This window comes from Drosophila elegans, unplaced genomic scaffold (assembly GCF_018152505.1).
Source record: "Drosophila elegans isolate 14027-0461.03 unplaced genomic scaffold, ASM1815250v1 contig_468, whole genome shotgun sequence".
NCBI classification, from domain to species: domain Eukaryota; kingdom Metazoa; phylum Arthropoda; class Insecta; order Diptera; family Drosophilidae; genus Drosophila; species Drosophila elegans.
Genome location: NW_024545855.1, coordinates 801,525 through 826,318, shown reverse-complemented (window position 1 = coordinate 826,318; position 24,794 = coordinate 801,525). Strand labels below are relative to the sequence as shown.

The following is a 24,794-nucleotide window of genomic DNA, read 5'->3' as shown; positions in this document are numbered from 1 at the left end:
AAAGTAATTTTAGTTTAATTAATATTATGATATTTAAATAGTTAAAAAGCAATAAATTCAAAGTAATAATCTGCAATAAAACTTTTTCGAAAATTGTCTTCCTGTTGCAGGAATTATATAATATATGTCGGAACGAGCCGGATCGGACGACTATAGCATATGGCTCCCATAGGAATAAAAAAGGAAACAACATTTTAACTTTGCTGCTTTTTTTTCTGAATCATTGGAACAATCATAAATATTACAAAAAATAAAAGATAAAAATTATACATTTTTTAATATTTAATTTTTCATTTCGATTCTTTTAGACATAGTTTATGGTTTAATGAAAAATTCAGCTGAAAATAATTATAGCTTCAATGATTTTTAACATATACGCATATAAATCTAAATTAAGATGTTTAAAAGACTAATTTATTTTTGCAATAGCTGCAGGGTATATAAACTGCGGCTTGCCGAAGTTTACTTCCATTCTGGTAAGGATACAAATTAAAATCATGTTCAGTTTTTGCTTTTGCTTATAATTTTCTTAATGTTAGTTTTTGCGAAACTGGATTACACTTTGAACCACAAAAACCAAATAAGTAACCATTCCAGATACAATGACGAGGAATTGTTTGTTGGAGAAATCAAAAAGTCCAAGGAGACGGACCCTAAACTCGTTTAGGTTTAGATGGGTCACAAAAATTTCCACCTACCGCCAAAAGACAAAATGTTTAGAGTTGCGATTTAATTTAAGAAATTAACTCACCGTTTTAATCCAATCTTTTGACTCGTCGACTAAGCAAATATCCAAAGTAAGTTCTCGAAAAGATCTAAATTGATCGGCTACGTTTTGAGTGGCCAAACTATAAATAAGCAAATCGATCATAATTTTAACAAAAAAGAGCCATAGTTTAATCTCAGAGAACTGCAAATCATTTATCATTTTGAAAGAGATCGTTACTATTTGAAAAAGACTTTGAACACCGCTCAGAAATAGATGAACACTGGAAATGTCCTGCAAGGAAGTGACCACATAAGTAATTTCTCTACAAAGCGACATAGTTCTCTTCAATCTTTGCGTTTTATTTATCTGGTGACGTGAATTTTGATACCGTTGATTATTTTTTAAGCACTCGATTTGAAGATTTTCACTTAAGTTGGCACAGAGAACACCCAAGCTAAGATACCAAATAAAACTTATACGCATAAACGTATTGCTGGCAATAATAACATATGTGTGACTGGCAAACACGACCATATTTTCTAGACTGAAAGCCCAATGAATCATTCCAAACAGGAAGACTATTTCCTGAATTTGACAACCAACCGAAAGAAGGATCAGCAAAAGCACTCGTCTGCCTCCAATTGACACTGATATCCGATTAGCCTTCGGGTTTACCTGTCGAAAGATGTCCAAATATCGATTGACCAACTTGGACACCTTTGAACCGTGGAAAATATTCAAGTAAATCATCGACGTGTAGCAGGAAACCGAAAAAACAAGGCGAGTTGCTTGCAGAATTTGTTCAATTAATAGTGTTTTGCGCGATATAAACTCAGCGAGAGTAGAAACATATATGCAAAGAGGCACGAGTCGCAAAATAACCATGAAACACTTCCACCAGGGACGATTGTTCCAACTTTCCTCCATGACCATGACATTATTCTCCAGGTTTCTAAAGCGGAAGCAGATCAATCCAGTCCATTTAGCGTATAGAAACATGAAGCTAAGAATTCCGGCGGATAATTTTGATGCATCCATCATCGAGCTTGACTTGTGTGCTGTGGACACCGATTGAAATTGAAAAATGTTCTAAGTCCTTATGAATGCATTTTGCTATTGGAGTGACAAGTGGGCGTGTTAAAATTTCTTGGCAGGTGATGATAAACTATAAATAAAAAGTATTGACATATTAAGAAATTAAATGTTTCCCTGACAGCTTACTTGAATGGATCTATAGCTCAATAAGTCAATTAATATGAGGTCCTTAATCGAAAAATATTTTAAATAAATAAATAAAAAAAAATATTTTAAAAAATGATTTTAATTTTTAACAAACAGGTGGTTAAAAATTTCACTTTTAAGCGGAGAGTTCTTAAGCCATTATACAACAAATCAACTGAATGATACATCTACGAAAATAAATTAAAACTAATTAAATTTAATTATACCTAAGCTCAATTTAGTCTAATTAATTTTATTTTAACTTATTTTAGTTAAACAAGTAAAAGACAGTAAAATCCAAATTAAATATTTCCCATCTGTATTGCACATTTCTGGACCACTAAATTAAAATAATAATAAAATAATCAGCAATAGCTCAATTTTCTTCCCTTAGGACAATGCTTATTACCTTGGGGCCGTGAAAAATCTGCTGGTGGTGCATCAACAAATATTGTACGTTGGTATCGTAATCATAATGTATGCGCTCTCTATAATTGTGAACATTTCTACAGTATTTGGCACAAAAAGGCATAAGTCTCACTTGACTGTTTGGCTTTCAACTTCAATTAGAATGAATTCGAAATTCAATTCAACAAATTAGGGCAAACTTATCTTTTGAAACGATCTTTGGATTATAACTCAACTGTCAAAAAGATATTATATATGTGTACTTAAAATTCCCTTGGGCGGGGCATCTCCCTACTATTTTTTGACCTTTTTAATTAATTTGCTTACACTGGTAAAATAACTAAGTATATCCAATATTTTAATTTATTTTTTTTGCTATTTAATATTATGATTTAATATTTAGTTATATAATTATTCCATTTTTTTTATGAGTATACACACAACTTTTAAGGAATTTAATAGCTTAAATTTTCCTTACATTTTCCACATTTTCAACATCTCAATAACAAGGCACCACGTACTCATTTTGAGATCACGTTTCTGAGATCTACGAATACGTACATATAGTATATTAGGTTGGCCCTTCTCAAGACCCTCAGTCGAAGTTGGCCTGCTCATCTCTCACTTTTGCTTTTGATTCACACGCTCACGATCCCAGAAGATGGGATGATGGGATGCGATCCTGGCTCTAAGCTCGCTTCCCTAAAAGGCAATGTAAATGACGCCCCCATTTCATGCTGTACGTGATCTTCCCATCCGATATCTTGTGAGCCACATCGCCGCTGTTTCACTGTCCTATCCGAAAACTGGGCACGATTACAGCGCGCAGCGATTTGCGTCCGCATCTGAGAGAGATCTTTCAAGTCTGTCAAGCAGGGAATCCCCCCATCCCCCCTCAAGTTGCCCCCACCCACGCCTCCCCTATGGGATTTCGCCTTTGTCTGACATTTGAAAAGAATTTTCACGTTGTATGATTTATTTTTTCCCCTCATCTTCTTTATTTTCTGTTCGCTTTGGTATTTTTTCCTTCTTTTTTGTTTTTTTTGTTTTTTTTTTTTTTTGGAGGGCAATTACAGTAACAACGCTTGGGCACGTACATTTTCCGGCATTGTACGAAAATTGTGGGAACAATCAACGAAATAAACAAAAGTGCTTTGCATGCCGTTGATTTGTGCTGCAAATTGCCCCGGACTTGGCCAACTGGCCAATTGCTATGGCCACAACAGGCAGCATCAACCACAGTCGGAAACCAAGTCTATCTTATCACACCGAAGACGCAAATGCCTTTGGCATTTTTAGTCAGTTTAAAATCATTATTTATAGTTATATTTTCTATTGTCTTTAGAGAAATGAAGATGTTAATTTTGAGTACGAATTTTTAAACATTTCTTCAAAGTAAGAAATTTTTTCACTTGTCACTGATTAGTATGTTTGCGTTTATCAATACTCCAAAATCATAATTTCAGCAGACTTTGATCAGAGAACATTGCAATTTGTTTGTAACTTTGTTTAAATGATAAAGCTACATATTAAATAGGTACGATGATTATGCAATCCTTGAAAGTGTAACTTCAAACGTATGCGACAAATCAAAGTCTCTGATGATCATCAATGCATTATTGAAAGATTGATTTCGTCTTATAACTTTTTTTGATCAATATGTGCCATATGGTAACATGCTGAAGCAAACGTATTATCCCCTTTCCTGGAAGGGTATTGGAAATGATCCGAGTCGAGTGAGGTTAAGGAAACGATGCAAAGCCACAAGTTGGTCAGGAGATTAGAGCAGTGGCCGAGGAATCAGCTCCACTGTACCCCATTCTCCTCCTGCCTTTTTTTTTTGTTGCCCCTTTGTTGACCTCACGTGCGAGGGAGAGGGCTGATTGCTGAGCGAGAAGGGTAGAGGGGGTGGGTAGTGGGGAGGGGAACTCAGTTCAGGGCTGATTGATTTCAATTTCTGCCTCGTACGATTGTCGAATGGCCTTGGCTCGCTTTTCACGCTTTTCCAGACATTGCACCCCACTCGACTGCAGCCGCTGACATTAATGGTGATTAATGCGAAAACGGAATGCAATTAAATTCCGCCGTTTGGCCGTGCCATAAATTATTGAGATTTTGCAGCGAACAAAAAGTCAAATAAAATGTGAAAGCAAGCATGAATAGAGCAACAAAATACTTACAAAAATGAGACACCCTTTTTTCTTTTTTTTTGTTTTTTTTTTTAATGGCGCTGACTTAGCAGTACCGTTATGGACAACCCATCGACGTCATAAATTTAACTTTGCAGCTTTGAATTTATTGCGTGGCGAATGCAAAGAAAAACTCGATTCGCGAATTGCGAATTGCGGCCAACGCGACTTTGTCGAGAGTACAAACACCTCTGCCAAGTTCCCACTCTACCTCTCTCTTTTCCGCTCACTCAGCCCACAATGACGGTGAGAATAATAGCTCTTACAGTTAAAATCGTATCTTACGAAGGCCCAAGAACAAGTACATAAAAGTATCTATTGGTATATCTATCTATTTCCTGGACAAACTGTCTTTTTTAGTTTTTTTTTTTTTAATTTTGTTATTTAAACATTGAAGTTTTGAATTATTTATTCAGATATAAATAAAACCAATAAGTTTAGAAGTTATTTTAAACAAGGCGATTTGCATTAACCAAAGTATTCATTAGTATTCTCAGTTCAAAATTTTTGTTATCAACAATTATACTAAATTTCGCTAGAATTCTAAACTATTTACACAATTGCAATGAATAATAAATCTATGTTATTTAAGCTTATTAAAAAAAAAAACATTTTATGTCTTGAAAACATTGATTTGTAATGTGGCAATGGAAAGTCCTAGCTAAAAATCTAGTAGTGTGTTCTATATAACAACAATTTTAGATAGATACATTCGAGATCGTCGCCGTTTATTGATATCACCTCGAGTGCTATTTATTCATCCAGAATTGTACGCCTGGGCTTTGTTGCGTTACGTGAATGCGAATGCGTGTGTGTGTGACTGCGATGCCAGTGCAGAGCCATTAAAATCTTGAAATTGCATGCTAATAACCGTACCAGGCCGCTAGTTAAGTGGGCAAATATGTTGTACATGCTTGTTACTAAATGCAGAGCATGTAATTTGGTTCTCTGCCAGCAGTGGCATTATTATTGCATATTGCATTCTTGATTCGCTCAGGCAACATCAATGCAGCCTAACATCTAGCATATTTATATGTATGCATTTATAGTTGGTTTTCTTTGGTTAAATATTCAATACACTTTATATTTTGCCAAAGATAAAAAAAATGTACATTTAGGAGAATTAACCTCAAAATGATCGTAGAGTTTACCATGTCACAATGATGTAAATGTATCAAAGTTTATCTTAGGATAATTCCTCTTGATACTTTGAAACACTTGTTAATCTAACTTATAACACTTTCTTGAAGGGCCTATTTTACAAAGTTACGTTAAGGCTCGAGTTTTTAACCAGAGAAAGTTAACATGTCGGTGTGATGTTAATTTTCTAAGCGACAAACCTGAAAAAGACAAAAAGGCTAACTTTTCTTTGTGATTTTTGTTTTGTCTACTGCCAGGTTTTAACTATAAATGAGCTATCTGATGATTAACTTAATGTCAAAGAAAAAAAATTTAGAAATAGGCAATAAGTCTTTAAAAAAAAGCTTTGATTTGCTTTCTGAAAAAATACATTTAACAATGTTTCTGTAGGTTTGGAATCCGCATCCGTTTGATTAAGAGTATGTAAGAGGGGTAAATGAGGACGGTGACCAGCATCAATCATCATCAGTCGCCCAGCGATCGTTTGTTCGCCGGAAGTCACAGCCAATCTAATGTTAAGTGCCCACTCCACTCCACTAGCTACATAGATATAACACACATACGTGTAGCACACAAATTACGACTAGAAAGCATTTTCCGAAATGTCCGCGGGCCATGTGTGCCCATTGAAAGACCCACAAGATCCACAGTGAAGCCTCTCAATTGGTACGGGTGATTAGCGATGAAAGCGAATAGAGGAAAACACACTAATTGGAGAAGGTTCGACTTCCTTTCCACTTCACTTTTTGATTGCATACAAAACCTCTGCATCGAATAATTAGAACAGAGGGGCCTCGATAAATAGATTTGAAATACAAATGATTTACAAATTAATACTTTTAATGAATTCATTTTTATATAATTTAATATTACTTACAATACTTTTTAAAAATCCCCTTTAAAATAAGAGATTATTTGATGAATTATGAAATTTAACCTCTGTTCCAAGTATTGCCTTTATACATAAAAATTATTTTAACAATAGATCTTAACATTTCTGGGACTTAAAAGTGATTTAACCATATTTGAAATGTCAAAAGTGGCGCCATTGTTGTTCCAAAGATTGTCCGATTACTTTGTTCATCCCAACTAAGGCTTCACTGTAAGTGGAAATAAATAAGCGGCCCTTGTCTAATGGAGAAACTGTTGCATCCGCAGCTCGAGGCCCAAACGCTGAGTCATTCCATCTATTTATTTTTATCTTTCTCCACTTGTGTGCCACAACTTTTCTTTACGCTTGAGAATAATCGCGCCATCTCGGCCCAAAAGGGCCCCTAGAAACAATTCAACCAAACAGCCAAAGTAGGCAAATAAAAAGCTTTTAAATGTTTTTTGTTTTACATTTGTATTTTTAAGAGTTTTTTTTTCATATTTTGTGTTTTTTACTGTTCCTTCTCGCTTGAGAGGTACAGTAAAAAAGTTTTTTTTTCTCATCATGTTTGCATAAGTTTACAAAGTTTTAAGGAAATATACACAGTATTTGTTTTTGTGGTTTTACTCAGTTAGCTGCTTGGAGTTTGGTACTGCTCCATACAATATACACAGTTTGGTTGTTCAAAATAGATTTTTAAAGGGGTCTTAGAGGAGGGGAAATAATTTTGCCATAGATACGAAATATTATACATAGACAGTACATACAATTTAAAATGTCACATCGATAATGTACATACTATAAATATGAGTTTAAAGTGTGTGTAAAAGTGTGTGGGAAGGTGTGTAAGGAGGGGTATGAATGAGTGTGTGTTTTTGTGTGTGGGCTAAGAAGAATTTTTAAATAATTTCAATTATAATTACATTTAGATAAACAAAATAATAAAATTGTTTTTAATGATTGAGATCATGACACAAAGTAAATTGTAAATACTTTTGGCACACGCGTGCATCAGGAACCGAAAACACGCTGAGAACGCTTGAATTGGTTTGGATTGGGGGTAAGAGTCTATATACCGGATGCATGGCGCCGATCGCTTGTCTAAAATTAGCATTGTCTAATTACAATTTAATCTAATTCGTAAATCTGCCACTAACAATTTAAGTCTTTCACTTTTTCGCTACAATTTACGTATTGCCAATGTACAAATAATTTTCTTTTTACACGTAAATATTTAACATACACATATCTATAACTTAATAATTTCCATAAATATATCGATATCGCCATGCATCCGGATGTATTATTATTATCATTATTATTATTATTTTTTGCCTGTTTTTGGCCGTGCACGCGCGCCGATCTTTTCTGGTTTTTCATTTTGTTGTTGTTTCTGGTTGGCTGTTTTTTTCATTTTTCATTTTTTGTTTCGCTTTCTCATTTTTATGCAACAACATTTTTTGGGACCGTCAAGTCTTGGTTTAAACAAACGTACAATCCATACACAAAAGTTTCTGTGCATGGGGGAGGTACACAAAAAAAAAATAAACAAATTATGTTAGAAATTAAAATTACGTTTCCAATAAATATCATATATTGCAATTGTTGCTCCACCAGGGGCCATTCGTCATTGTCCTTCTCCAAAATTACTGCTCCTTATCTTCCAATTCGCTAGTATTATTATCCACATGATTATTGTTGATGATGCTCTTGTTGTTGCTGATGTAACTATTCTTGCCGCTTTTCAAAATCCCCTTGTTGTTGGCCTTGCGAATGCGGTATATGCCTGCAACGATAAGGAAAAAAGGGGTAAATGTTTAGTATAGTGAAATCGTGCAAAATATACTGTGACTAATCACAATGCAATATGAAAATGGGAAAACAAAAATAAAAGTGCCAGCGTCATTTTTGACCTTCAGAAGGCAAAAGGGAAAGCAAGCAATGCAAACGTGGTGCAGCGAATCTAATTACTTGGGGTACTAGTACTACCACTGCATACGTGTCAGTGGGTGTGTTTTTCTTGGTCAGCGTGTTCTTATCTCCCCGGAATTATGCACACTTGTGCAAGCTGAAATATACAGAGAGTAAAATCCTACGGAGAATAAACCTATACCTGGTCATTGGCTGGCCGATAAATAAATGTCATGGCCACAGCGATAGCTGCAATCGAAAAAAAACTGCAGCTGTGCCAATGTCTAGGGGTGTATGGGGCTACATACCAGGGTAATCTATACTATACAGAGGCGAACGTTCGTCTAACGTTAAATGCGTTCTCATCGACAGATAGCCAAATGGCACATCAACCTCACAAGTTGTTGATTTTTAAGGTACAGGCACAGTCTATATAAAACAATTTGAATTTCAAAACGGAGCCCTGCATGAATTTTATTTAAACTAATGTTCATAGACCTAAAAGAAAGATCTTATGTTTTTGTATGCTAACAATTTTTCAACAGATTATGAAATCCACTACTCCTAAGCCTTTCTAAATTTTAATTTCACAATTCCGGTATTTGCGTAACAAAAAATGCACAAATCAAATGTCATATGTCATTTCTATCAAAAGACCTTGAAGTTTTTAAAATTTTGAACGATTAATATTTACTGAGAAGCCTAGTTAATAAACCAGAAATAAAGGAAAATCTATTTGGAAATGAAACGAAAATAGTATTTACGCTAGAGAAGTTCGACTGTACTTCTATCAAGTCTAGTTCGCTAGCAGCTGCGGTTTCCTCATCACGTAAACCGCTAAAGCTTAGACGATCGTTTGGAGACGACGACGATCATCAAACCGCAGCCACTGCGCAGTGACCTAAAAGCTGAAAAGCCGCACAACAGCAACAAAAGCGGGGAATACAAAAACAAGAAAGCCTCAAATCTAGCTTAGAAAACCGAATACCTAAGCACCCTTGCAATTCAGTTCGTCTATTAGGTATAACAAAAATATTAATCTTTATATTTCCGTTTTCTTTGAAATATTCAACACAATTACACTTTTTATATACATATTTAAGTTGAGTTCTTATACTCAGTAACAATTAATTTAACAATAAAAAGGTATAAGTTTCTCTCAACATATTTTAGTAATAATAATAACTCATAGTTTGGTAAGGGCGAAACGAAAATGAAATGGTAAACCTTTCTTTGGGGGCGTTACAAAAGTGGGGCCGAAACTTAAAAGCCTCAAGAAAGAGAAGGGAAATCGCTGGCAGCCAAAGAGTCGCGCGCTGCCGGCGATATAATCAAATTTACAGTTATAGAAAATTATAAGCCAGCGACAAAGAACGTCAAGCGAAACGGAGGCAAAGAAGAAGAAAGATGGGGGAAAACGGCAAAAAAAAAAAGTGATCGGTCGTTGTAAAGAGCAAGTGGGGAGAAAGAGGAAGAGAGAGAGTGAGGGAGTGCGTTTACCGTTATCATTATAAGCACGCAGCTCCAACTAGCTCTCTTTTCCTCTATCTATCCCCCTTTTTCTTGCAGAACAACAAAACGCGTTTTGTTTACGAAATGCGTGTGGAGAGAAAGGCGACGATGAAAACAGGAACGGCAACAAAGAATTCACATTATAAATATTTATGTGGGAGCCCGCGAGAGTTTCTGCATGCATAATTAAAAAACATAAATTTAGTGGGAAATCACACCACATAACTTGCTTTTTGGGGCGTGGCAAGAAATGCCAAGCAAAACAAAAAGCATGAAAGCCAAATAGACCGCAAATAATATAATCCAAAGTCATGATATCAGATCTACGAAACATTCAGGTTTCAAATTAAAACGTTTTTTTACAAGTCTTCAAAACAATTTTTTTCCTAAGGCAACAGTACGTATTATCACTCATACGTACTGTTGGCTCTGATCATGCGCATAAATTCTTTTAAATCAAATTCGCATAAACTGCTTTTGCTGACTGTTATGCGATAGCCATTTCATGCAATCATATTATGAAATGGGAAAATACGTGTGTGCATTTCTTGTATTCCCTTACACATGAAAGTTTGTCTGCAATGTATAAACAGGGGCTATTTTGATTACATGTATTCAAGAATTCATAAAATGCCTAGCATAAACACAGTACATATATACTTCAAAAAGTTGTAATATTCAAGTTTGGCCAGAACACACATTTTATATGTTCATATCTATTTGTTCAATCATTAAATTCATCACCGATCATCAGATCTTTTTTTCACTAACTGTTAGGTTAAAGTACAGTGGAGTCCAAAACATGGCGAAAAAAACGCGAGAGGGCGAGATAACAGAACTTGTGTCTAATTGATTTGTTTTTTTTTCTTCTTTTGGACCCGTTTTTCGGACCTGCCACAAAAGTACACAACACAACAAAACACAACATTTGGCGCTGCTGTACTTACGCGATTGCCGTTTGCTTGTCTGCGTGACCTTCACGACGAGTTTTGAAAAACATCAACAACGTGCGTGCGTAGTACTACTACGCACAATAACACAGATACACACGCACACCCATGCGGAAAGCTTATCAGCGAAGACGACTAAAAATAAATACGAAAATAAGAAATTCGCGCCAAAACGCAAAAAACATCATCAGCAGGCAGACAAACAGAGAGAGAGAAAAACAGGCTCTCTTTTGAAATTGATATATATGTATGCGTGTGAGTGGGCTGACGTCGTCGTATAAGAGTGACGCTATTGTTGTTGTTTTCTTCTGGTTGAGATTGCGTTTGTCGTTGTGGGTGCGGCTTTTAAAACAACAAAAAGTGGGGAGCCCACTAATACATCGCCAATGAAATCCACGTACAGTCGCAGGCGTGTGCCCAAGTAGTTGATTTTATTATTATATTTTTTATTTTTGTTGCTTTTTTCATGGCGAAACTGCAGCTAGCAACAACAACAATAAAAACCAGAAGGCGTTGGCGCTGATTTAAATTTAATTGAGGCCTCTCAATTAATTGCCTTTGCATTTCTCGTTTATATTTTTCGCAGTTTTGCTGCAATCTCTTGCTGCGAAAATAAAGAAAGATTTTTGGCGCGCGATTGTTATTCAACAGTTTTTATTTTGACGTACAGTTTGTTGTTTAGCTTTTTTCGCTTTGACACACTGCCAAAGACAAACTGGCGACAGCTCTCTCTTTCTCTTCTCTCTTCCTCGCTCTCTGTTTGCCACGATATCAACGGAATATCAATGCAAAGTAAATCAGTCATAAATAACAATAAGCCCAAACTTGGAGGTACAGTCGAACATCTATATACATATCGAAGATAACTATCTCAAAGATTCAATATAAATATCTTACAAATACACTTGCAATTACCTTTCCTTTTCCAAAACTAAACAAATTTTCTTGGTAATTTGTTTGCCTAACTGCAAATTTTCTGAAACTCAAATATATATTTAGAGAAATTATAGGAAACTACAACATCAAAATCACCATAATTATAAGAAATTATCGTAAAATAAGATTCAAAAATTGTTTGAAAAATGTGTCAATAAAGGTGTTCCTTGCAAATACTCAAAATCTTCCAAGATTTTGATGTGTATTTGAGGCACTTTTAGTTTGAAATTCCACTTATACAAGATCAACTGTGACGCAAGAAATAATATTTTGCGAGTTTCTCCTCAAGAGTCAATAACACAATCGGAGCCTTGACATGCGGAATTGATAACGAAGTCAGAGCTCCACAATGAAAGCGAAGTGTGAATAAAGTTCGCAGCGTTTTTGTAGGTTAGGAAACAGACGGCCAAAATGGAATGGGGCAAAATAACAAACGTCTATCAAAACAAAAACCAAAAAACAAGCTTTCGATGCAGAGGAGAGATTCCGAGTTCGTACGACAAAAAATACGTGAAATGAAAAGGGAGCCCTGCCAGCAAAACCGATAAGAAATAACCATTAACGGCACTTAAGCCAGTCCAATAACACACATCAGAGTGCACTTTGTGTGCACAGCTGTTGCAAATATCGATTAGGCTGTTGTCTGGCCGATTAGAACCTTCAGATATTAGGAGATTGGATTAAGGTATTTGGATATTTCGAAAATATAGTCCTCAGTACTATATATGTAAGTATGGAAGGGATGGTCAAGAGATTGAGATTTACATCTACGACTATTTCAAAACGGGAAATATCGAACATCAGATGTACATATGTATATATAATAAAATACATATACTATACTAAAATAAAAATTTGGATACGCACCTGAATGAAACCAAAGAAGAATCGGAAAAAACTACCCAGAATGGAAAACAGAAAAATGACACTAAACGTGACAATAAGAATCAACCCATGAAATAAAAATACGAAATTAGAAAAATCTGGCAATAGGGGTGGTTTTTCGAGAGGTTCATGGGGGTGAAATGAAACCGAGTAGAAGGACGAGCACAAAACAAGGACTGCAAGAGGAAGGAATAACGGATAAAGAAACGAAAATCAGGTGCCTGCTTATTGGACACCGATGAACAAAAACTACATCTTGTAAAAATATATGTAACTGAAGTTACTTTTATATGTAGCCAGGTTTATTTCCATATCTGGTGTGACTAAGCATTTACCTACATTGCCAGTAAAAGTAAAATAATTACGTATTTTGGAAAACAGAAGAAGATTGAAGATTGAAGATTTTAAAAACTGTTTGCTATTTAAACATTTCAGAAAACTACATAACTAAAACTTATAAATCAAAACACCGACTTACGATTCTCATTAATTAAAATTTTTCAGACCAGAAATTTAATTTATTTTCTGTTTTCTGATGTTGGTTTTCTTTAGTAAAATATGTCAAATTTTTTTTGGGAAGCTACCAATTTTTCACGAACAAATAAACCAAAGAGTATTCCTGTTTCGACAACATATTTTTCAGATATTTTAATGGAAGTCTTGAAGGTGGATCATGGGAAAAAATAAACATAAAAATCATGGGAAAAAACGTACGTTTAAGGCCTTGTGGCTGCGTCGCATATGGCTTTTGGCCATGTCTCGTGCTGTTGGTCAAATCGGCACTGCTGTCGCTGCTTTTGTTGTTGTGTGTGCAGTTCTGGAGGATCAGCTGTGTGCTGGCGGAGATCTGGGCGGCGGTGAGGGCCACGCCCCGCGCCACTTGACTGGATTTCGGATTGTACTCGTCATCGGCATCGGCATCGGTACTCGGTATCGCCCGGCTGGTTGGGTATCGCATGCCCCTCACAGCATCGTCCTGTTCCTGCTCGCGACGCTCCTCCTGCAGGATATCGATGCCGTAGCGCTCCTTGACGTACAATCTCTTTGAGCACTGCTCCCGGGCCAAAAGCTGATCGATTTCCGAGTCGCCGGGAGTGCTGCCAAATAGATTCCGGCGGATTCTTGTCGTTTCCGAGGCACTGGGCGGTGGGCGTGGCACTGGTGGGGGAAGCTGAAGGGCTAAACCCATCGGCTGACATAAAATGGCCATGATTTCGGATTTATATATTTTTATTCAAACTTTTTGTATCTTTGTATTTTGTTATTTTTGGTTTGTTTGCAAGTATTCTCGCTTTGTTTCTACTTTCAGCTTTCACTTGAACTTTCACAGAAACACTGCGCGAAATTCACGTACGTATTTTATGCATTGCAATTGCAGTTTCAATTGGTTTTCTACCGCTGACGATATATTTTTGTGTATTTTTTCTGTACTTTAGCGTAGCTCTCCACTTTACGACTTTCACGGGAGAGAGCGAAGAGGGTGTAGAGACAGAAACACAACCGTTCAAAGCGAATTTCGAAAAACGAATGAACACGTAAAACGAAATTGCGCACAGGGAAATTAAACACATAACATTGCTCCAACAGAATGTTAGTTTACATTGGCCTTAACATGCTCACTCGTTCGAAATGAGCCGGCGTACAGTCGTCTTACAGCCAATTCTCTCATGTATTACGCTCTTTGCGTATGTTACGTAGCATGCACGGCATACGAGAGAGAGTGAGAGGTGACGCAAGGTGGAGAGAGGCCAGTGCGGTGACGTCATAGACTGCCTTTGCTTCTCAAATATAAAAATATTGCTTTGTTGAAATAGCTTAAATTAAATATATAAATTTATGTTTTATTATATTTTACATTTTATTTTGTTAAGTTTGTGTTTAAATTTACTTTAACTTTTTTTTTAGCTAATCCAAGCTATATTTTTTATATTTTTATTAAGGGTTTTATAAGTGGTCGGGTTTAAAGGTTAAGAAGGGGCAACTTCGTGATTCTTTTTTAGAATGTGGGCAATTATTAAAAAATTTATTTTTTATGCACTGTATCCATATATTGTCATTTAGGGTATTTAAAAAAAACGTCATAGAGCCTCACATCATCGTGATACACATGATGCATTTAAATTAGTTTTTTAAAACATTTGACTAGAACAATGATATCTTAAAACATGCCAAAGAGTAGTGCCAGTATGGCTACACCTTCCAAGTTTCTATTTCGCCCTAAGAGAGCCCACTAACTACAAAGAGTACTTGCTTTAATGAGAGATCATCTCTACTCTCGGAATAATGTAGTATATCCCCTTCTATGGTAAATACTAGACGGACCTACGATATTGATTATTTACATGTAACAATTATGGAAAGTGAATCTGTTTTTTGTGTGTGCCAATTATAGACCGTGTAAATACAATTAGTTATGCTAGACTCCCGGCTTGTTTTTGTTTGGCCCACACAAATACCAAGCTAAAACGCTAACTAGTTGATGTGTTAGCGCGTTTTGGGGCCCTAACTCAAGGTCGAAACGGACTTCATGCGGCATTAAACGACCTAATTGTCCAGACGTGCCTAGAAAATAATAACTTGCCGCAGGAAAAATAAAATGTTCTGAGGAACAATCTCTATAACAGAGTGGTAAAATATGTAAACAAAACACAAAAAAAAAAAAAAAAAAAACACTTTCGCGCTGGCGGCGGCAATTCAAGCGTAACTTGAACAAACGAAAGTGAAAAGAGTTGAAAAACCGCATTGAAATAGAGGTAGAAGTTGGCAACTACGAGAGTTGCTCGCCGTCGTATCAATGTGGGCCACAACTCATTTCAATTTTAATAGTTGCTGAGTCAGCCGAGAACCGTGAACTGATCTTCGAGAGACTGGAACTGTGGAGCAGCTGGTATGATATTTGGATCGGGCCCTCGGATCGGGTCCTCATCTTCAGGCCCATTTCGTCTGGCTCTTTGACCGCCGAACCGATTAGTCATTTTAAAGAGTGGCCCCGGACAAAGGCCGCGCCCAAAGGATTGCGATTTATTATTGTTTTCAAGCGTACAGTGGTAACTCGTAAAAGGAAAGATGTGAAAAAAAAAATTTAAGTGATTTTAGGGCACTTAAGGGTCCTTGCAAGAAATGATGATAAAGCTTTCTTTTACATACAAATTTATTTTTTTAAATAAATCGGAGTATATGAATTTACTAGCAATCACTGTACATATATTGATTAAGGTAATATAGAATGAATTACTTAAACATAAAATGTATTGAAAGCATTTTGGGGAAGTATTTTATTATAAACTTGAAATAACTTGAAAAATGTATTCAACTTTAACGTAACTTCTTTTTATGTAGACTTTTGGTTATTTATTTAAATCACCAGCAATCAGTGTATATTAATTAGGGTGTTAAGAATACATTTAATTTATAAAAACAAAATACAAAGGAAAGAATTTTTTGGAAGTGTTTCAATACAAACTCAAAATATTATGGAAAATGTATTCAACATTTAAAAACAAAGTACTACGATTTTTACCAAATTTAACCTGGTTTTTGGGTATTATTACCTTCCTTTAATGTTACTTACACACCAGCTATCACTGTATACAGATGATTATTGTTTTCCCTTCCTTATTTGTATTTTTTTTTTTGGCGCGATGTCCAAATTCGGATTGGCAACTACCTGCTTGAGAGGTGAACAGGGGTTGAGGATTCAGGGTTGAGGGTTGAGGGTTGCGACTGAGGATCAAATGGGATCGGGTGGATGTGGATGTGGAAGTGGATCGGTGGCACAGGTCGGAGTGGTGCCAGTAAATCTATGCAAAAACCAACCCTCGCGCCAAAAAATCTATATAAAAATCAGGCACTCGAAAGGGGAACAATGCAGTTTGGAAATGTGTGAAAGTTGCACATAGCCGGATCCCCTCTTTTCCGATTTTTCCTCAAATCTGCCACCCTTTTTTTTTCGAGACTGCGTCATTTCTACGAAATGCGTTTCAGCTATACTTATTTTGATTTCGTAGCTGCGCTGATTTTTCACTGGGCATTATTTGAATGCATGTCAGGGTGTGTCGAGTGTGTGCGTGTGTGCAGGTATAGTATAGTGTCTGAATATTTTTATCTTTTAGATGTTTTCTGGGTACGTGTCTGGGTCTACCGATGGGCTACTTTCCCGCCGTCACTTCCGCCGAACGCAGCTTGTCTGCGGAAAAACTCAAGCTGTTTTTCCTGGCCGGGCTGAAATTAGTTTATGGCCCACGTACCAAGTAACCCCGACCCCGAGAGAATGGAAAGAATGAACGTGAACCCAACGGAACCGATCAATGGAACTGTCGCACGCGCCGCTCATGAGGTTAACTGCTGTTTTAATGTCGCAATACTGCAGGGAGTACCAGATACACCAGATCCAGATACACAGAGGTTGACGTCACGTTCGTCTAATTAATAAATGAGCTCATTAAAGAGCCCAGTCTCAGTCGCAGTCCCCTCCTTTCTTTTTTTTTTTTTTTTTTTTTTTTGATGTGTGCAATGTGCAATATGGATTTTTGTCCGGGTTGCGCGTGGCAACAACAACAACTGCAGATACGGTTGGGTGAAATGTATCTAGCAGATATGCATATGGCACTGCAAAAATTATGCAGATATTTGTTTCATTTAAAGCTGGGTTTTAATATAGTTTCTTGTTTTAATTCGACCAGAGAAAAATCACAAAATGAATACTCTTTATACTCGACAGATGTTAATGAAGCCGAGTTAATGTTTATTACATTTATTAATATTACAATGATTTGACTTATTTCCTCTAAAACAAAAGCTTTCCCTTTTAATAAACATAATAGCATAAATCGTTAATTTAATTGGAATTGAAATAGTATTGATCATAGCATTGGCATTTCCTTTAAAGTGGAAAGGACATATACATGAGTCACAAGGACATGAAATGTGAAAGAAAATGATAAAAAAAATGGTGACTCATGTATTTTAAAAAACAAAGAAAAATGTGGACGACAAGCTCACCTATTTCGTGTCAAGCAATGTTTTGTTTATTTACACTATTTATGCAATAAAAATTTTAATAGTTTGTTTAGAAAACTTAATAAGGTGGGTAATGTTTATAATCAGATTGTAAAGAACATTATGATTTTGATAAATAGATTGTTATTATGTCTAATAACAAAGTAAACAAGTAAATAAATATATGTTCAGATTACAAACCTGACTGGAAGTTAGATAAATACACAAGAACAAATCTAGACCTTTAGTATTGAAAGTGTTGTGCTGAAAGTATCTCCAATTACTTAAGTATCGTGTTTTATTTAATTTTTACAAGGTGTGCAATAAATGTAAAAACTAATAATGGAATACATTTTGGGTTAAGTTAATAAAGTTAAATTGGGAAATTGTCTGATTTTTTCCGTGTATTCCGTGTGTCAGCCTATTTTTAGTGCGTGGATGAGTTTTGAGGGGGTGGTATATATGGATATATGGCTTGGGGATTCAAATTGGAAGTGGGGGCCTTGGGTTTGGTGGCACTGCGATCGCCCTCGTCTTTGGCATGGGCATGCCTCACAAACTGAACGCCGAACTCATGCAGATGGAACCTGTCCCGCTGCAGTTGCTTTCCATTTTGCGTTTTTATATTTTGAGGCATCTGTAAATTTTGCGCCAATTTCTGCGGCTGCTGCTGTGGATGTGGCTATATGGATGTGGCTATGTGGATGTGGATGCGGCTGCCCTCATCATCGGTGCCACACGGACACGGATATGAACACGAATACGAGTGCGAATACCTGCTGCTGGTAATTTTGAGCACACATTTTTTTTGCGCCAAAACCAAAACCTGAATCTGACACAGCCCGGTGCAATCGCCCTCTCCCTTTCCCACTGCACCCGCTGCCCGCTCCACATCTCCCTTTCTCTCTTCCTCTTCCCGTTTCCGCACTTGAAACACATCCCCATTTACACGGTGAAAAAAAGTCAGGACACTATCCGGTTATCATCCTCGGATTTCTATCTTTATGTCGTTATATAAATATTTATTATATATTATTAACCTTAGTAAGCTAAAATTAAGTTTTTATCTGCCAAAGTCCGCTTTTCTGATTTTAAAATCTACTTTTGTACAAAGAATATTATAAGATCAAAGCAAAAACTTTGAAATTTTTTTTATAAATATATTTTTAGAGCTTATTAGTTATTCATTAATTTTGTATTAATTATTTAATATGAAAATAATGTAATCTAAAACTACAGCATATTTTTCTTAATAAAAACATAACATAACATTTTTAACGATAGCACTTTTATTTAAGATTGATATGTTTTAAATCTTAAGTAGTAATTTTTGCCAGTATATGTATGTACATTGCACAATAATAATTTGTTAGAAATTCAGTTTAGAATAAGAATTACCTTGCGAATAATGTCGATCTACCACCTATTTGTATACCAATTTCTCCCAGTGCACTTCCACATCCTCACACGCGTTCGAATATCTCGTTGAGCTGCTCAAGTTGGAACAAGTGCTTTGCTTTTTCCTTTCTCCCGCCTCGTCCAGCGTCTCGTTTTCCTTGTTTTCATCGTTTTTTTTGGTTTTCTGGTTTTGTTTTTTGAGCAGCAGCCGGAGAATCGGAGTACGAAGACGGAGCCGGCTCAAAGAATTCTCGTTTTGAGCCGCCAAAAGTAACATCTGCTCCCCAAAAAGCATAGACAGCCCAGGAATTGTCGTTGTCCGCTTTGGGTTTAATTTTGTTCCCTTTTTTTTTTTTTTATTTGGCTTTTATTATGGCCTTGCCAAAAACAAAACGTACACCGAAGCGGGAAGGGGAAAAGGGTTGAGATATGCGGTTTTGAACAGGGCACCGAGATCAAATCAGGAACTTTCGGAGGGGCGATAAATGCGTATCAATTGGACACTCGAGAGATAGAATTACACGTTCCCATGCCAGTTCGTTTATAGGGGGTTTGTAATTAAGGCCAGGTCTTGATTGCTCTCATTGTCCCCGATGGTGATTTCCTCCACTCAGACTGAGTGTTAAAAGAAAGTTATTGGAAAGAGATGCGATCCATTTCACGAAACTCTTTTATGTTGATCAATCACTAATGTGTGCGTTTATTGATATTGTAGGTCTTGATTAAAGTATATATAATTTTAATGTTTATTTTGTTTAAGCAAAAAAAAAGAGTTTTATAAAATATATTTTTTCCGAAGGCTTAAATATATTTAATCTTGAGTTGGTAAAGGCAATTATCTTTATTTTTAGTTTCGGAAAGAACAACCAATATTTTGTTTTTTGTAAAATATTTAATTAGCAAAAAATATAGATAATTAATGAAATCGAGATACAGAGTTTTCAGTTTGCTTATACAAAAATCTAGTTGTTTTTTTGCTTTTTAAGTATGACAATAAGAACCAATAAGTTTGATAAGTTAAACACAATTTGCTTTATCGCTTCTTGATAACTGCTTTATGATTCAGATTCTCTGCTTTCGAAATTCGGCAAGCGCATTTTAGCTGCGACGTTTCGCCTTATGAGTTGTCTTTTGCCCTGAGTCCCTTCCCCCCTCCCCCTCCCTCCAGTTTTCCTGTCCGGGTCGCCGAGTGCTAATTTGCTTCATTTATCTTTCCTGGTTGCGGACGGATCGCTATACTATATGCACTACAATTACTCTACGTGACTCTTGGTCGCTTAATTGCACCCAGCAGAGTGGATGGTTCGAGTTCTGGTTCTGGGGTTTCTCTTCCATTTTTTTTTTCATTTTGTATTTTATTCTGCAAGTACGTCTGCTGCCTCATAAATCTCACGCGCCTCCGATGGCATTGGGTGTCCGGTTCTAAGCGCTGGACATAATAGATAACACTGCCGGCCGTAATTAGCCCCAGCCCGTTCAAAATAGGGTCTACGGCTACACAGATCTCGGGTTCTGGGGCGGTGGTTTTCTTCGCTTTCGCCCAGTTCAGCCCAGCTGGCCCTGCGATGATCGTGTGACTGGCCAACGGGAATAAAAAGCTAATGCTAATGTCTTGACCACCACCACTGACCGAGATCATAATTCACAATTCACAATTCACAATTCAGTCGTCGCGAGGGAAACCTAAGACAAATCGCATGTGTAAATGGCTGCTGAAGTGGGTCGCGGGCATAAATCAAATCCGGTGGGTCACTCACAGCCATGCCTCGCTAGGTTGTTGCATGCAACACGCCAGTTGTACATGTACCATAAGTCGCGATTTGTTTCGTATGTTCCCAGTTGACTGACCCACTTGCGGATTCCTATTTGCCTTGGGTGTGTCCGCGATCTCGGGCCGTTACTTTTCACACCCAAACTGGTTGGAAATGCGAAAACTAGCGACAATTGTCGCTACCATAAAAACGGGGAAGCGGGGTTACACGGTGAAAAAATAGTTTAAAAAAAATATATAATTTTTTAATCGCTTATCCGATTTATTCTAGCTTTCAAAAACAAAAATTAAATTTAATGTTGATAGAAAGAAGACTTTTTTCTTGAAAACCTACCTAATTTTGTGATTATAGTCACCAATTTGGTAATAAATTAATTTTAATCTTTTAAGTCCAGGGAAATTAGCTATAATGTCAAACTAACTAAGTACCTTAAGAAAACGATTTGTGAAGACATCGTTAAAACACCAAAATTCAATTTATTTGATATTTTTAGGATTAAAATTGTATACCCCTATTATTTAAATAATAAAAACAAAATTAAGAAAACTTTATTTTCTCGGTGCAGTCACTTGGAAAATGCACAAACAATAGCGGCCAACAGAGAACCGCCAGCATAATAATTGATCGCTGCGGCGGACAACTTTCCAACTGGTTTTATTTCAAACCCAAAGCACTATCAAAGATTTTTCCTTAATTTCCCACCAGTTTTATCCAGTTTTTATTGCCCTCGTTGCCTCGTTGCTGCATTGTCTAAGATTTCCTCTCTTTTCGTTTTGAATTTTTTATTATTATTTGCCACTCGCCGCGAACAAAAGAGTTTTCTTTTGTAAGCCGAAAGTTTTCCATTTTCCTATACCAACCCCCCCCCCATTCCTCGACAGTTTTTGGATGAATTATGAGCCAGGGAGTGGTGACCTCTTGTTCTCCTCACGGGTGGTTACTGGTTCCTCTGTGGCTTCATTTCATATGCACGCCAAGGAGTCGGAGTCGGGGGAAAATGTGAATGGACTCTATTAATGTAATGCGATCTGCGGCGCATGGAAAATCAAATGAAATGAGCTGGTCAGTGTGAGAGGCAGCCGTTTTGCTCCGCCTGTCTTACCGCCTGATGTTGATGTATCTCCGTATCTTGTATCTTTGCCCCTCTTTTTGTGTGTATCTTTGTATCTGGCGGTGCACTAAGCTGACAGCATCTGGTCAAACTGTTGGCCCGGCAAACTATTTCTGGCATATTGCAGTTCGCGTTTAATTTGGCTGATTACATGCAATGGCAATGGTCCAGGTCCACTGCAGTGTTTGTCAGCTGCCCAAATATTTCGCCCTCGACTGTCAAACATCCCGCATTGCATCATCACCCACTAACTGCACTGCAAAGAAATTTTGGGTATTTTAATTAAATATACTCCAATTGAATATATTAAGTAAAACTATTTTTTTAAGCTATTATACAAATGGGATAACAGCATCTTAAAAATATTGATACCATAAAGGAATCCTAAATATCAACCACCTAATTTGTCAGCCTGTAAAGGTTATATCTTATATTAATATTGATATTTAGTTGGCTTAACTATGCTTTTAAAACAATTTAAAATATGCACAATTTGTAAGTTAATTTGAAAAATATTAAAAATATATCATAAATAAAACTTTAGTCTGCCAAAACTCTCTTTGTGCACTGAATATTTTACAAATCCTTTCACAGAAATAGTTACTTCAAAAGACTGATATTTTTGGGCTTTTCAAAATTTTTTTTTCTCTTGTATAATTTGAAGTAGTTGTATTTTCTTTGTGTGTCATCAGACTTAGACTCCCTCGTTTGCTCGCTCGTGTCTTGGCCCTTTGTCAGTCAGCGGCATTTTGTTTATTTTTATCTGGTGCTATTTCAGTTCGGTTTTCCTCTTGCATTTCCATTAATTTTTGTGCGCGGCTGCGCGTTTTATTTGGTTTGGCTTGGTTTGGTTTGCATTTGCAAGTCAGGCGACTACGGTGAAACGTAAATAAATATTTACCACACCCGTACCCGTATCCCTATCCGTACATTTCATCTCAGCGATTTCAGCGATCACGGCTGGCTTCCTGTCCAAATAATTGCGCATCCAGTCAACGCCAACAGATGGAAAAGGAAATGCACACAAATGCGATAAAATTCAGAAATAAAATACTGCAAGAGGTGCTGGGATAGAGCGTTTCGTCTAGATAAATGGCTTTTATTTAAAAAATTAAATGATAGATGATAGATTTCTTAAAATTTTTAAATATTTGAAAATAGTTACTACAATTAGTTTCTTTACATTATTTGATCTATTAGGCTCTTAATAATTTTGTGCAAAATATAATAATGACATCACTTCACTTGAGCAACTTTTTATTGCATTCGCAATTCAGTGCAATATGAAATTTGATTGCACATCAATAGGAAATTATTTATAGGCATGTTTATTTACATAGATATTTGGGTTTTATATACATTTCCATTATGAGCTTAGGGTTCATTGGGAAAAATTGTGATTAATTAAGTCTTACAGAGACCAGACCAGCGTCGTTTATTATAGTTAAAAATTCAGAAACTCTGTAGCCCCCACCCGTTATAATATCTTGTTACATCGCTACAAATTGCCTTAAGTATATATAGCCACACATCGATGTGGATTATTAATAGACATTCCAAGATTTTTCAATTAACAAAGCCATTATGCAATCCATCGAGTTGTATGCGAGTTCGATGTTTGCCCTAGTTACTGGACATATGGACATATGGCCATATGAATATGAATATTTCTGAATATTAATTTGTGTGAAGACTATTGTGCACTGAAAATAGAAATATTGTAAAAGGGAAGTCAATGTGATCGCAAGCAAAATATAATTAAAGTAAAAAAATACCTTGAATACATTGACTACCTTTATAATTTATAATGATGCAGAGCAGAATGTTTAAAATCAACATATACGATCTTAATTTATATATACGATTGTTGTTTTGAAAATACCATATTAATATGAATTATTATTTTATTTATAAAATCGTATTATTTCTTCTGATCAATAAACACAAATGATGTATTTTTTCTTTTTCCATAAAATAAAATTAATAGTCGTAATTTTAAGCAAATATCTAACTATATCTGATTTTAATTTTCCTGCATTATTGTATTATTTCTTGTGATATAAGAACTGCAAATATGTGATATTAATATCATTAAAGTAATGTTAAATTTCTTTGGCAGTCAAATGATAATAGTCATCTCAAGCTAGTGAAAATGAACATCTGAATCAAATCGGTTTGATCTTTGATCTTTTGTTTTCCGTGTATGCCCACTTGATGGTCGGTGGAACGTGTGCGGCTGTGGACAAACATATCATCCCATATATCCCGGACTACTGGGCGTAATGGTATCGGTGTCGAGTGCCTCCGGGTTTCTGAGTTTCGGGTCTGGATTTTTGGGACGGTACCGCGCTAATCGACCGATTCTCCTACCGTTAAGTGGTGCTAAATGCCATCGCCACGCAGATGGAGTCCAAAAACAAATCGGAGGCTTATTAATGAGCTCGGTGGTTTCCATTTCTGTTTGTGGCGCTCTCCGTTCGCATAATTAATCAGCACAGAAAATGCCGTCTCTGACGAAATCCGCTGAATCTGCATTTTGAATGATTCACATTTGGGGATGGGTAAAATTTACCGCAGATGAGAAATTTAATCAGCGGGTTCGATTTCCGCTGGCATCATAAACACAAATGACTTTAAGTGTCCGCTCGCTCACCAACAATATAGATTTGTTCGCATATATTAGCAGCTGATCTGATGACGTTTTCCCAATCATGCGGGCCCCTCGATGAAAACCCTCTTGTCATGGTTTTTCGTCATATTGCGAGTGGTTTTTTTTTTAACCC

General features: G+C 36.3%; 2 protein-coding genes across 2 annotated transcripts; both read right to left on the bottom strand.

Annotated features, from left to right (window-relative positions):
• Positions 1 to 497: 497 nt before the first annotated feature.
• LOC108143812 (putative gustatory receptor 92a) lies at positions 498 to 2,722 on the bottom strand. The gene is made up of 2 exons (XM_017268334.2): positions 752 to 2,722; positions 498 to 694 (listed from the first exon to the last, which is right to left on the bottom strand). Exons 1-2 carry the CDS (start codon positions 1,748 to 1,750, stop codon positions 536 to 538), a joined length of 1,158 nt encoding a protein of 385 aa, XP_017123823.1. The 5' UTR covers positions 1,751 to 2,722; the 3' UTR covers positions 498 to 535.
• Positions 2,723 to 7,038: 4,316 nt separating this feature from the next.
• On the bottom strand, positions 7,039 to 14,261 carry LOC108143965 (gliolectin). Its single transcript, XM_017268565.2, has 2 exons — positions 13,447 to 14,261; positions 7,039 to 8,324 (listed from the first exon to the last, which is right to left on the bottom strand). The coding sequence occupies exons 1-2, from the start codon at positions 13,940 to 13,942 to the stop codon at positions 8,185 to 8,187; spliced, it is 636 nt and encodes a 211-aa protein (XP_017124054.1). The 5' UTR covers positions 13,943 to 14,261; the 3' UTR covers positions 7,039 to 8,184.
• Between the last annotated feature and the right edge of the window lie 10,533 nt (positions 14,262 to 24,794).

What these genes read in the sequence shown, in the direction of transcription:
- LOC108143812 (XM_017268334.2), bottom strand. Translation starts at nt 1,750, where the DNA reads ATGATGGATGCATCAAAATTATCCGCCGGAATTCTTAGCTTCATGTTT. An exon ending in CAAAAGATTGGATTAAAACG is followed by an intron (nt 695 to 751) that starts GTGAGTTAATTT and finishes TTTTGGCGGTAG; the next exon opens with GTGGAAATTTTTGTGACCCA.
- LOC108143965 (XM_017268565.2), bottom strand. Translation starts at nt 13,942, where the DNA reads ATGGCCATTTTATGTCAGCCGATGGGTTTAGCCCTTCAGCTTCCCCCA. An exon ending in GCAGCCACAAGGCCTTAAAC is followed by an intron (nt 8,325 to 13,446) that starts GTACGTTTTTTC and finishes TTATCGTTGCAG; the next exon opens with GCATATACCGCATTCGCAAG.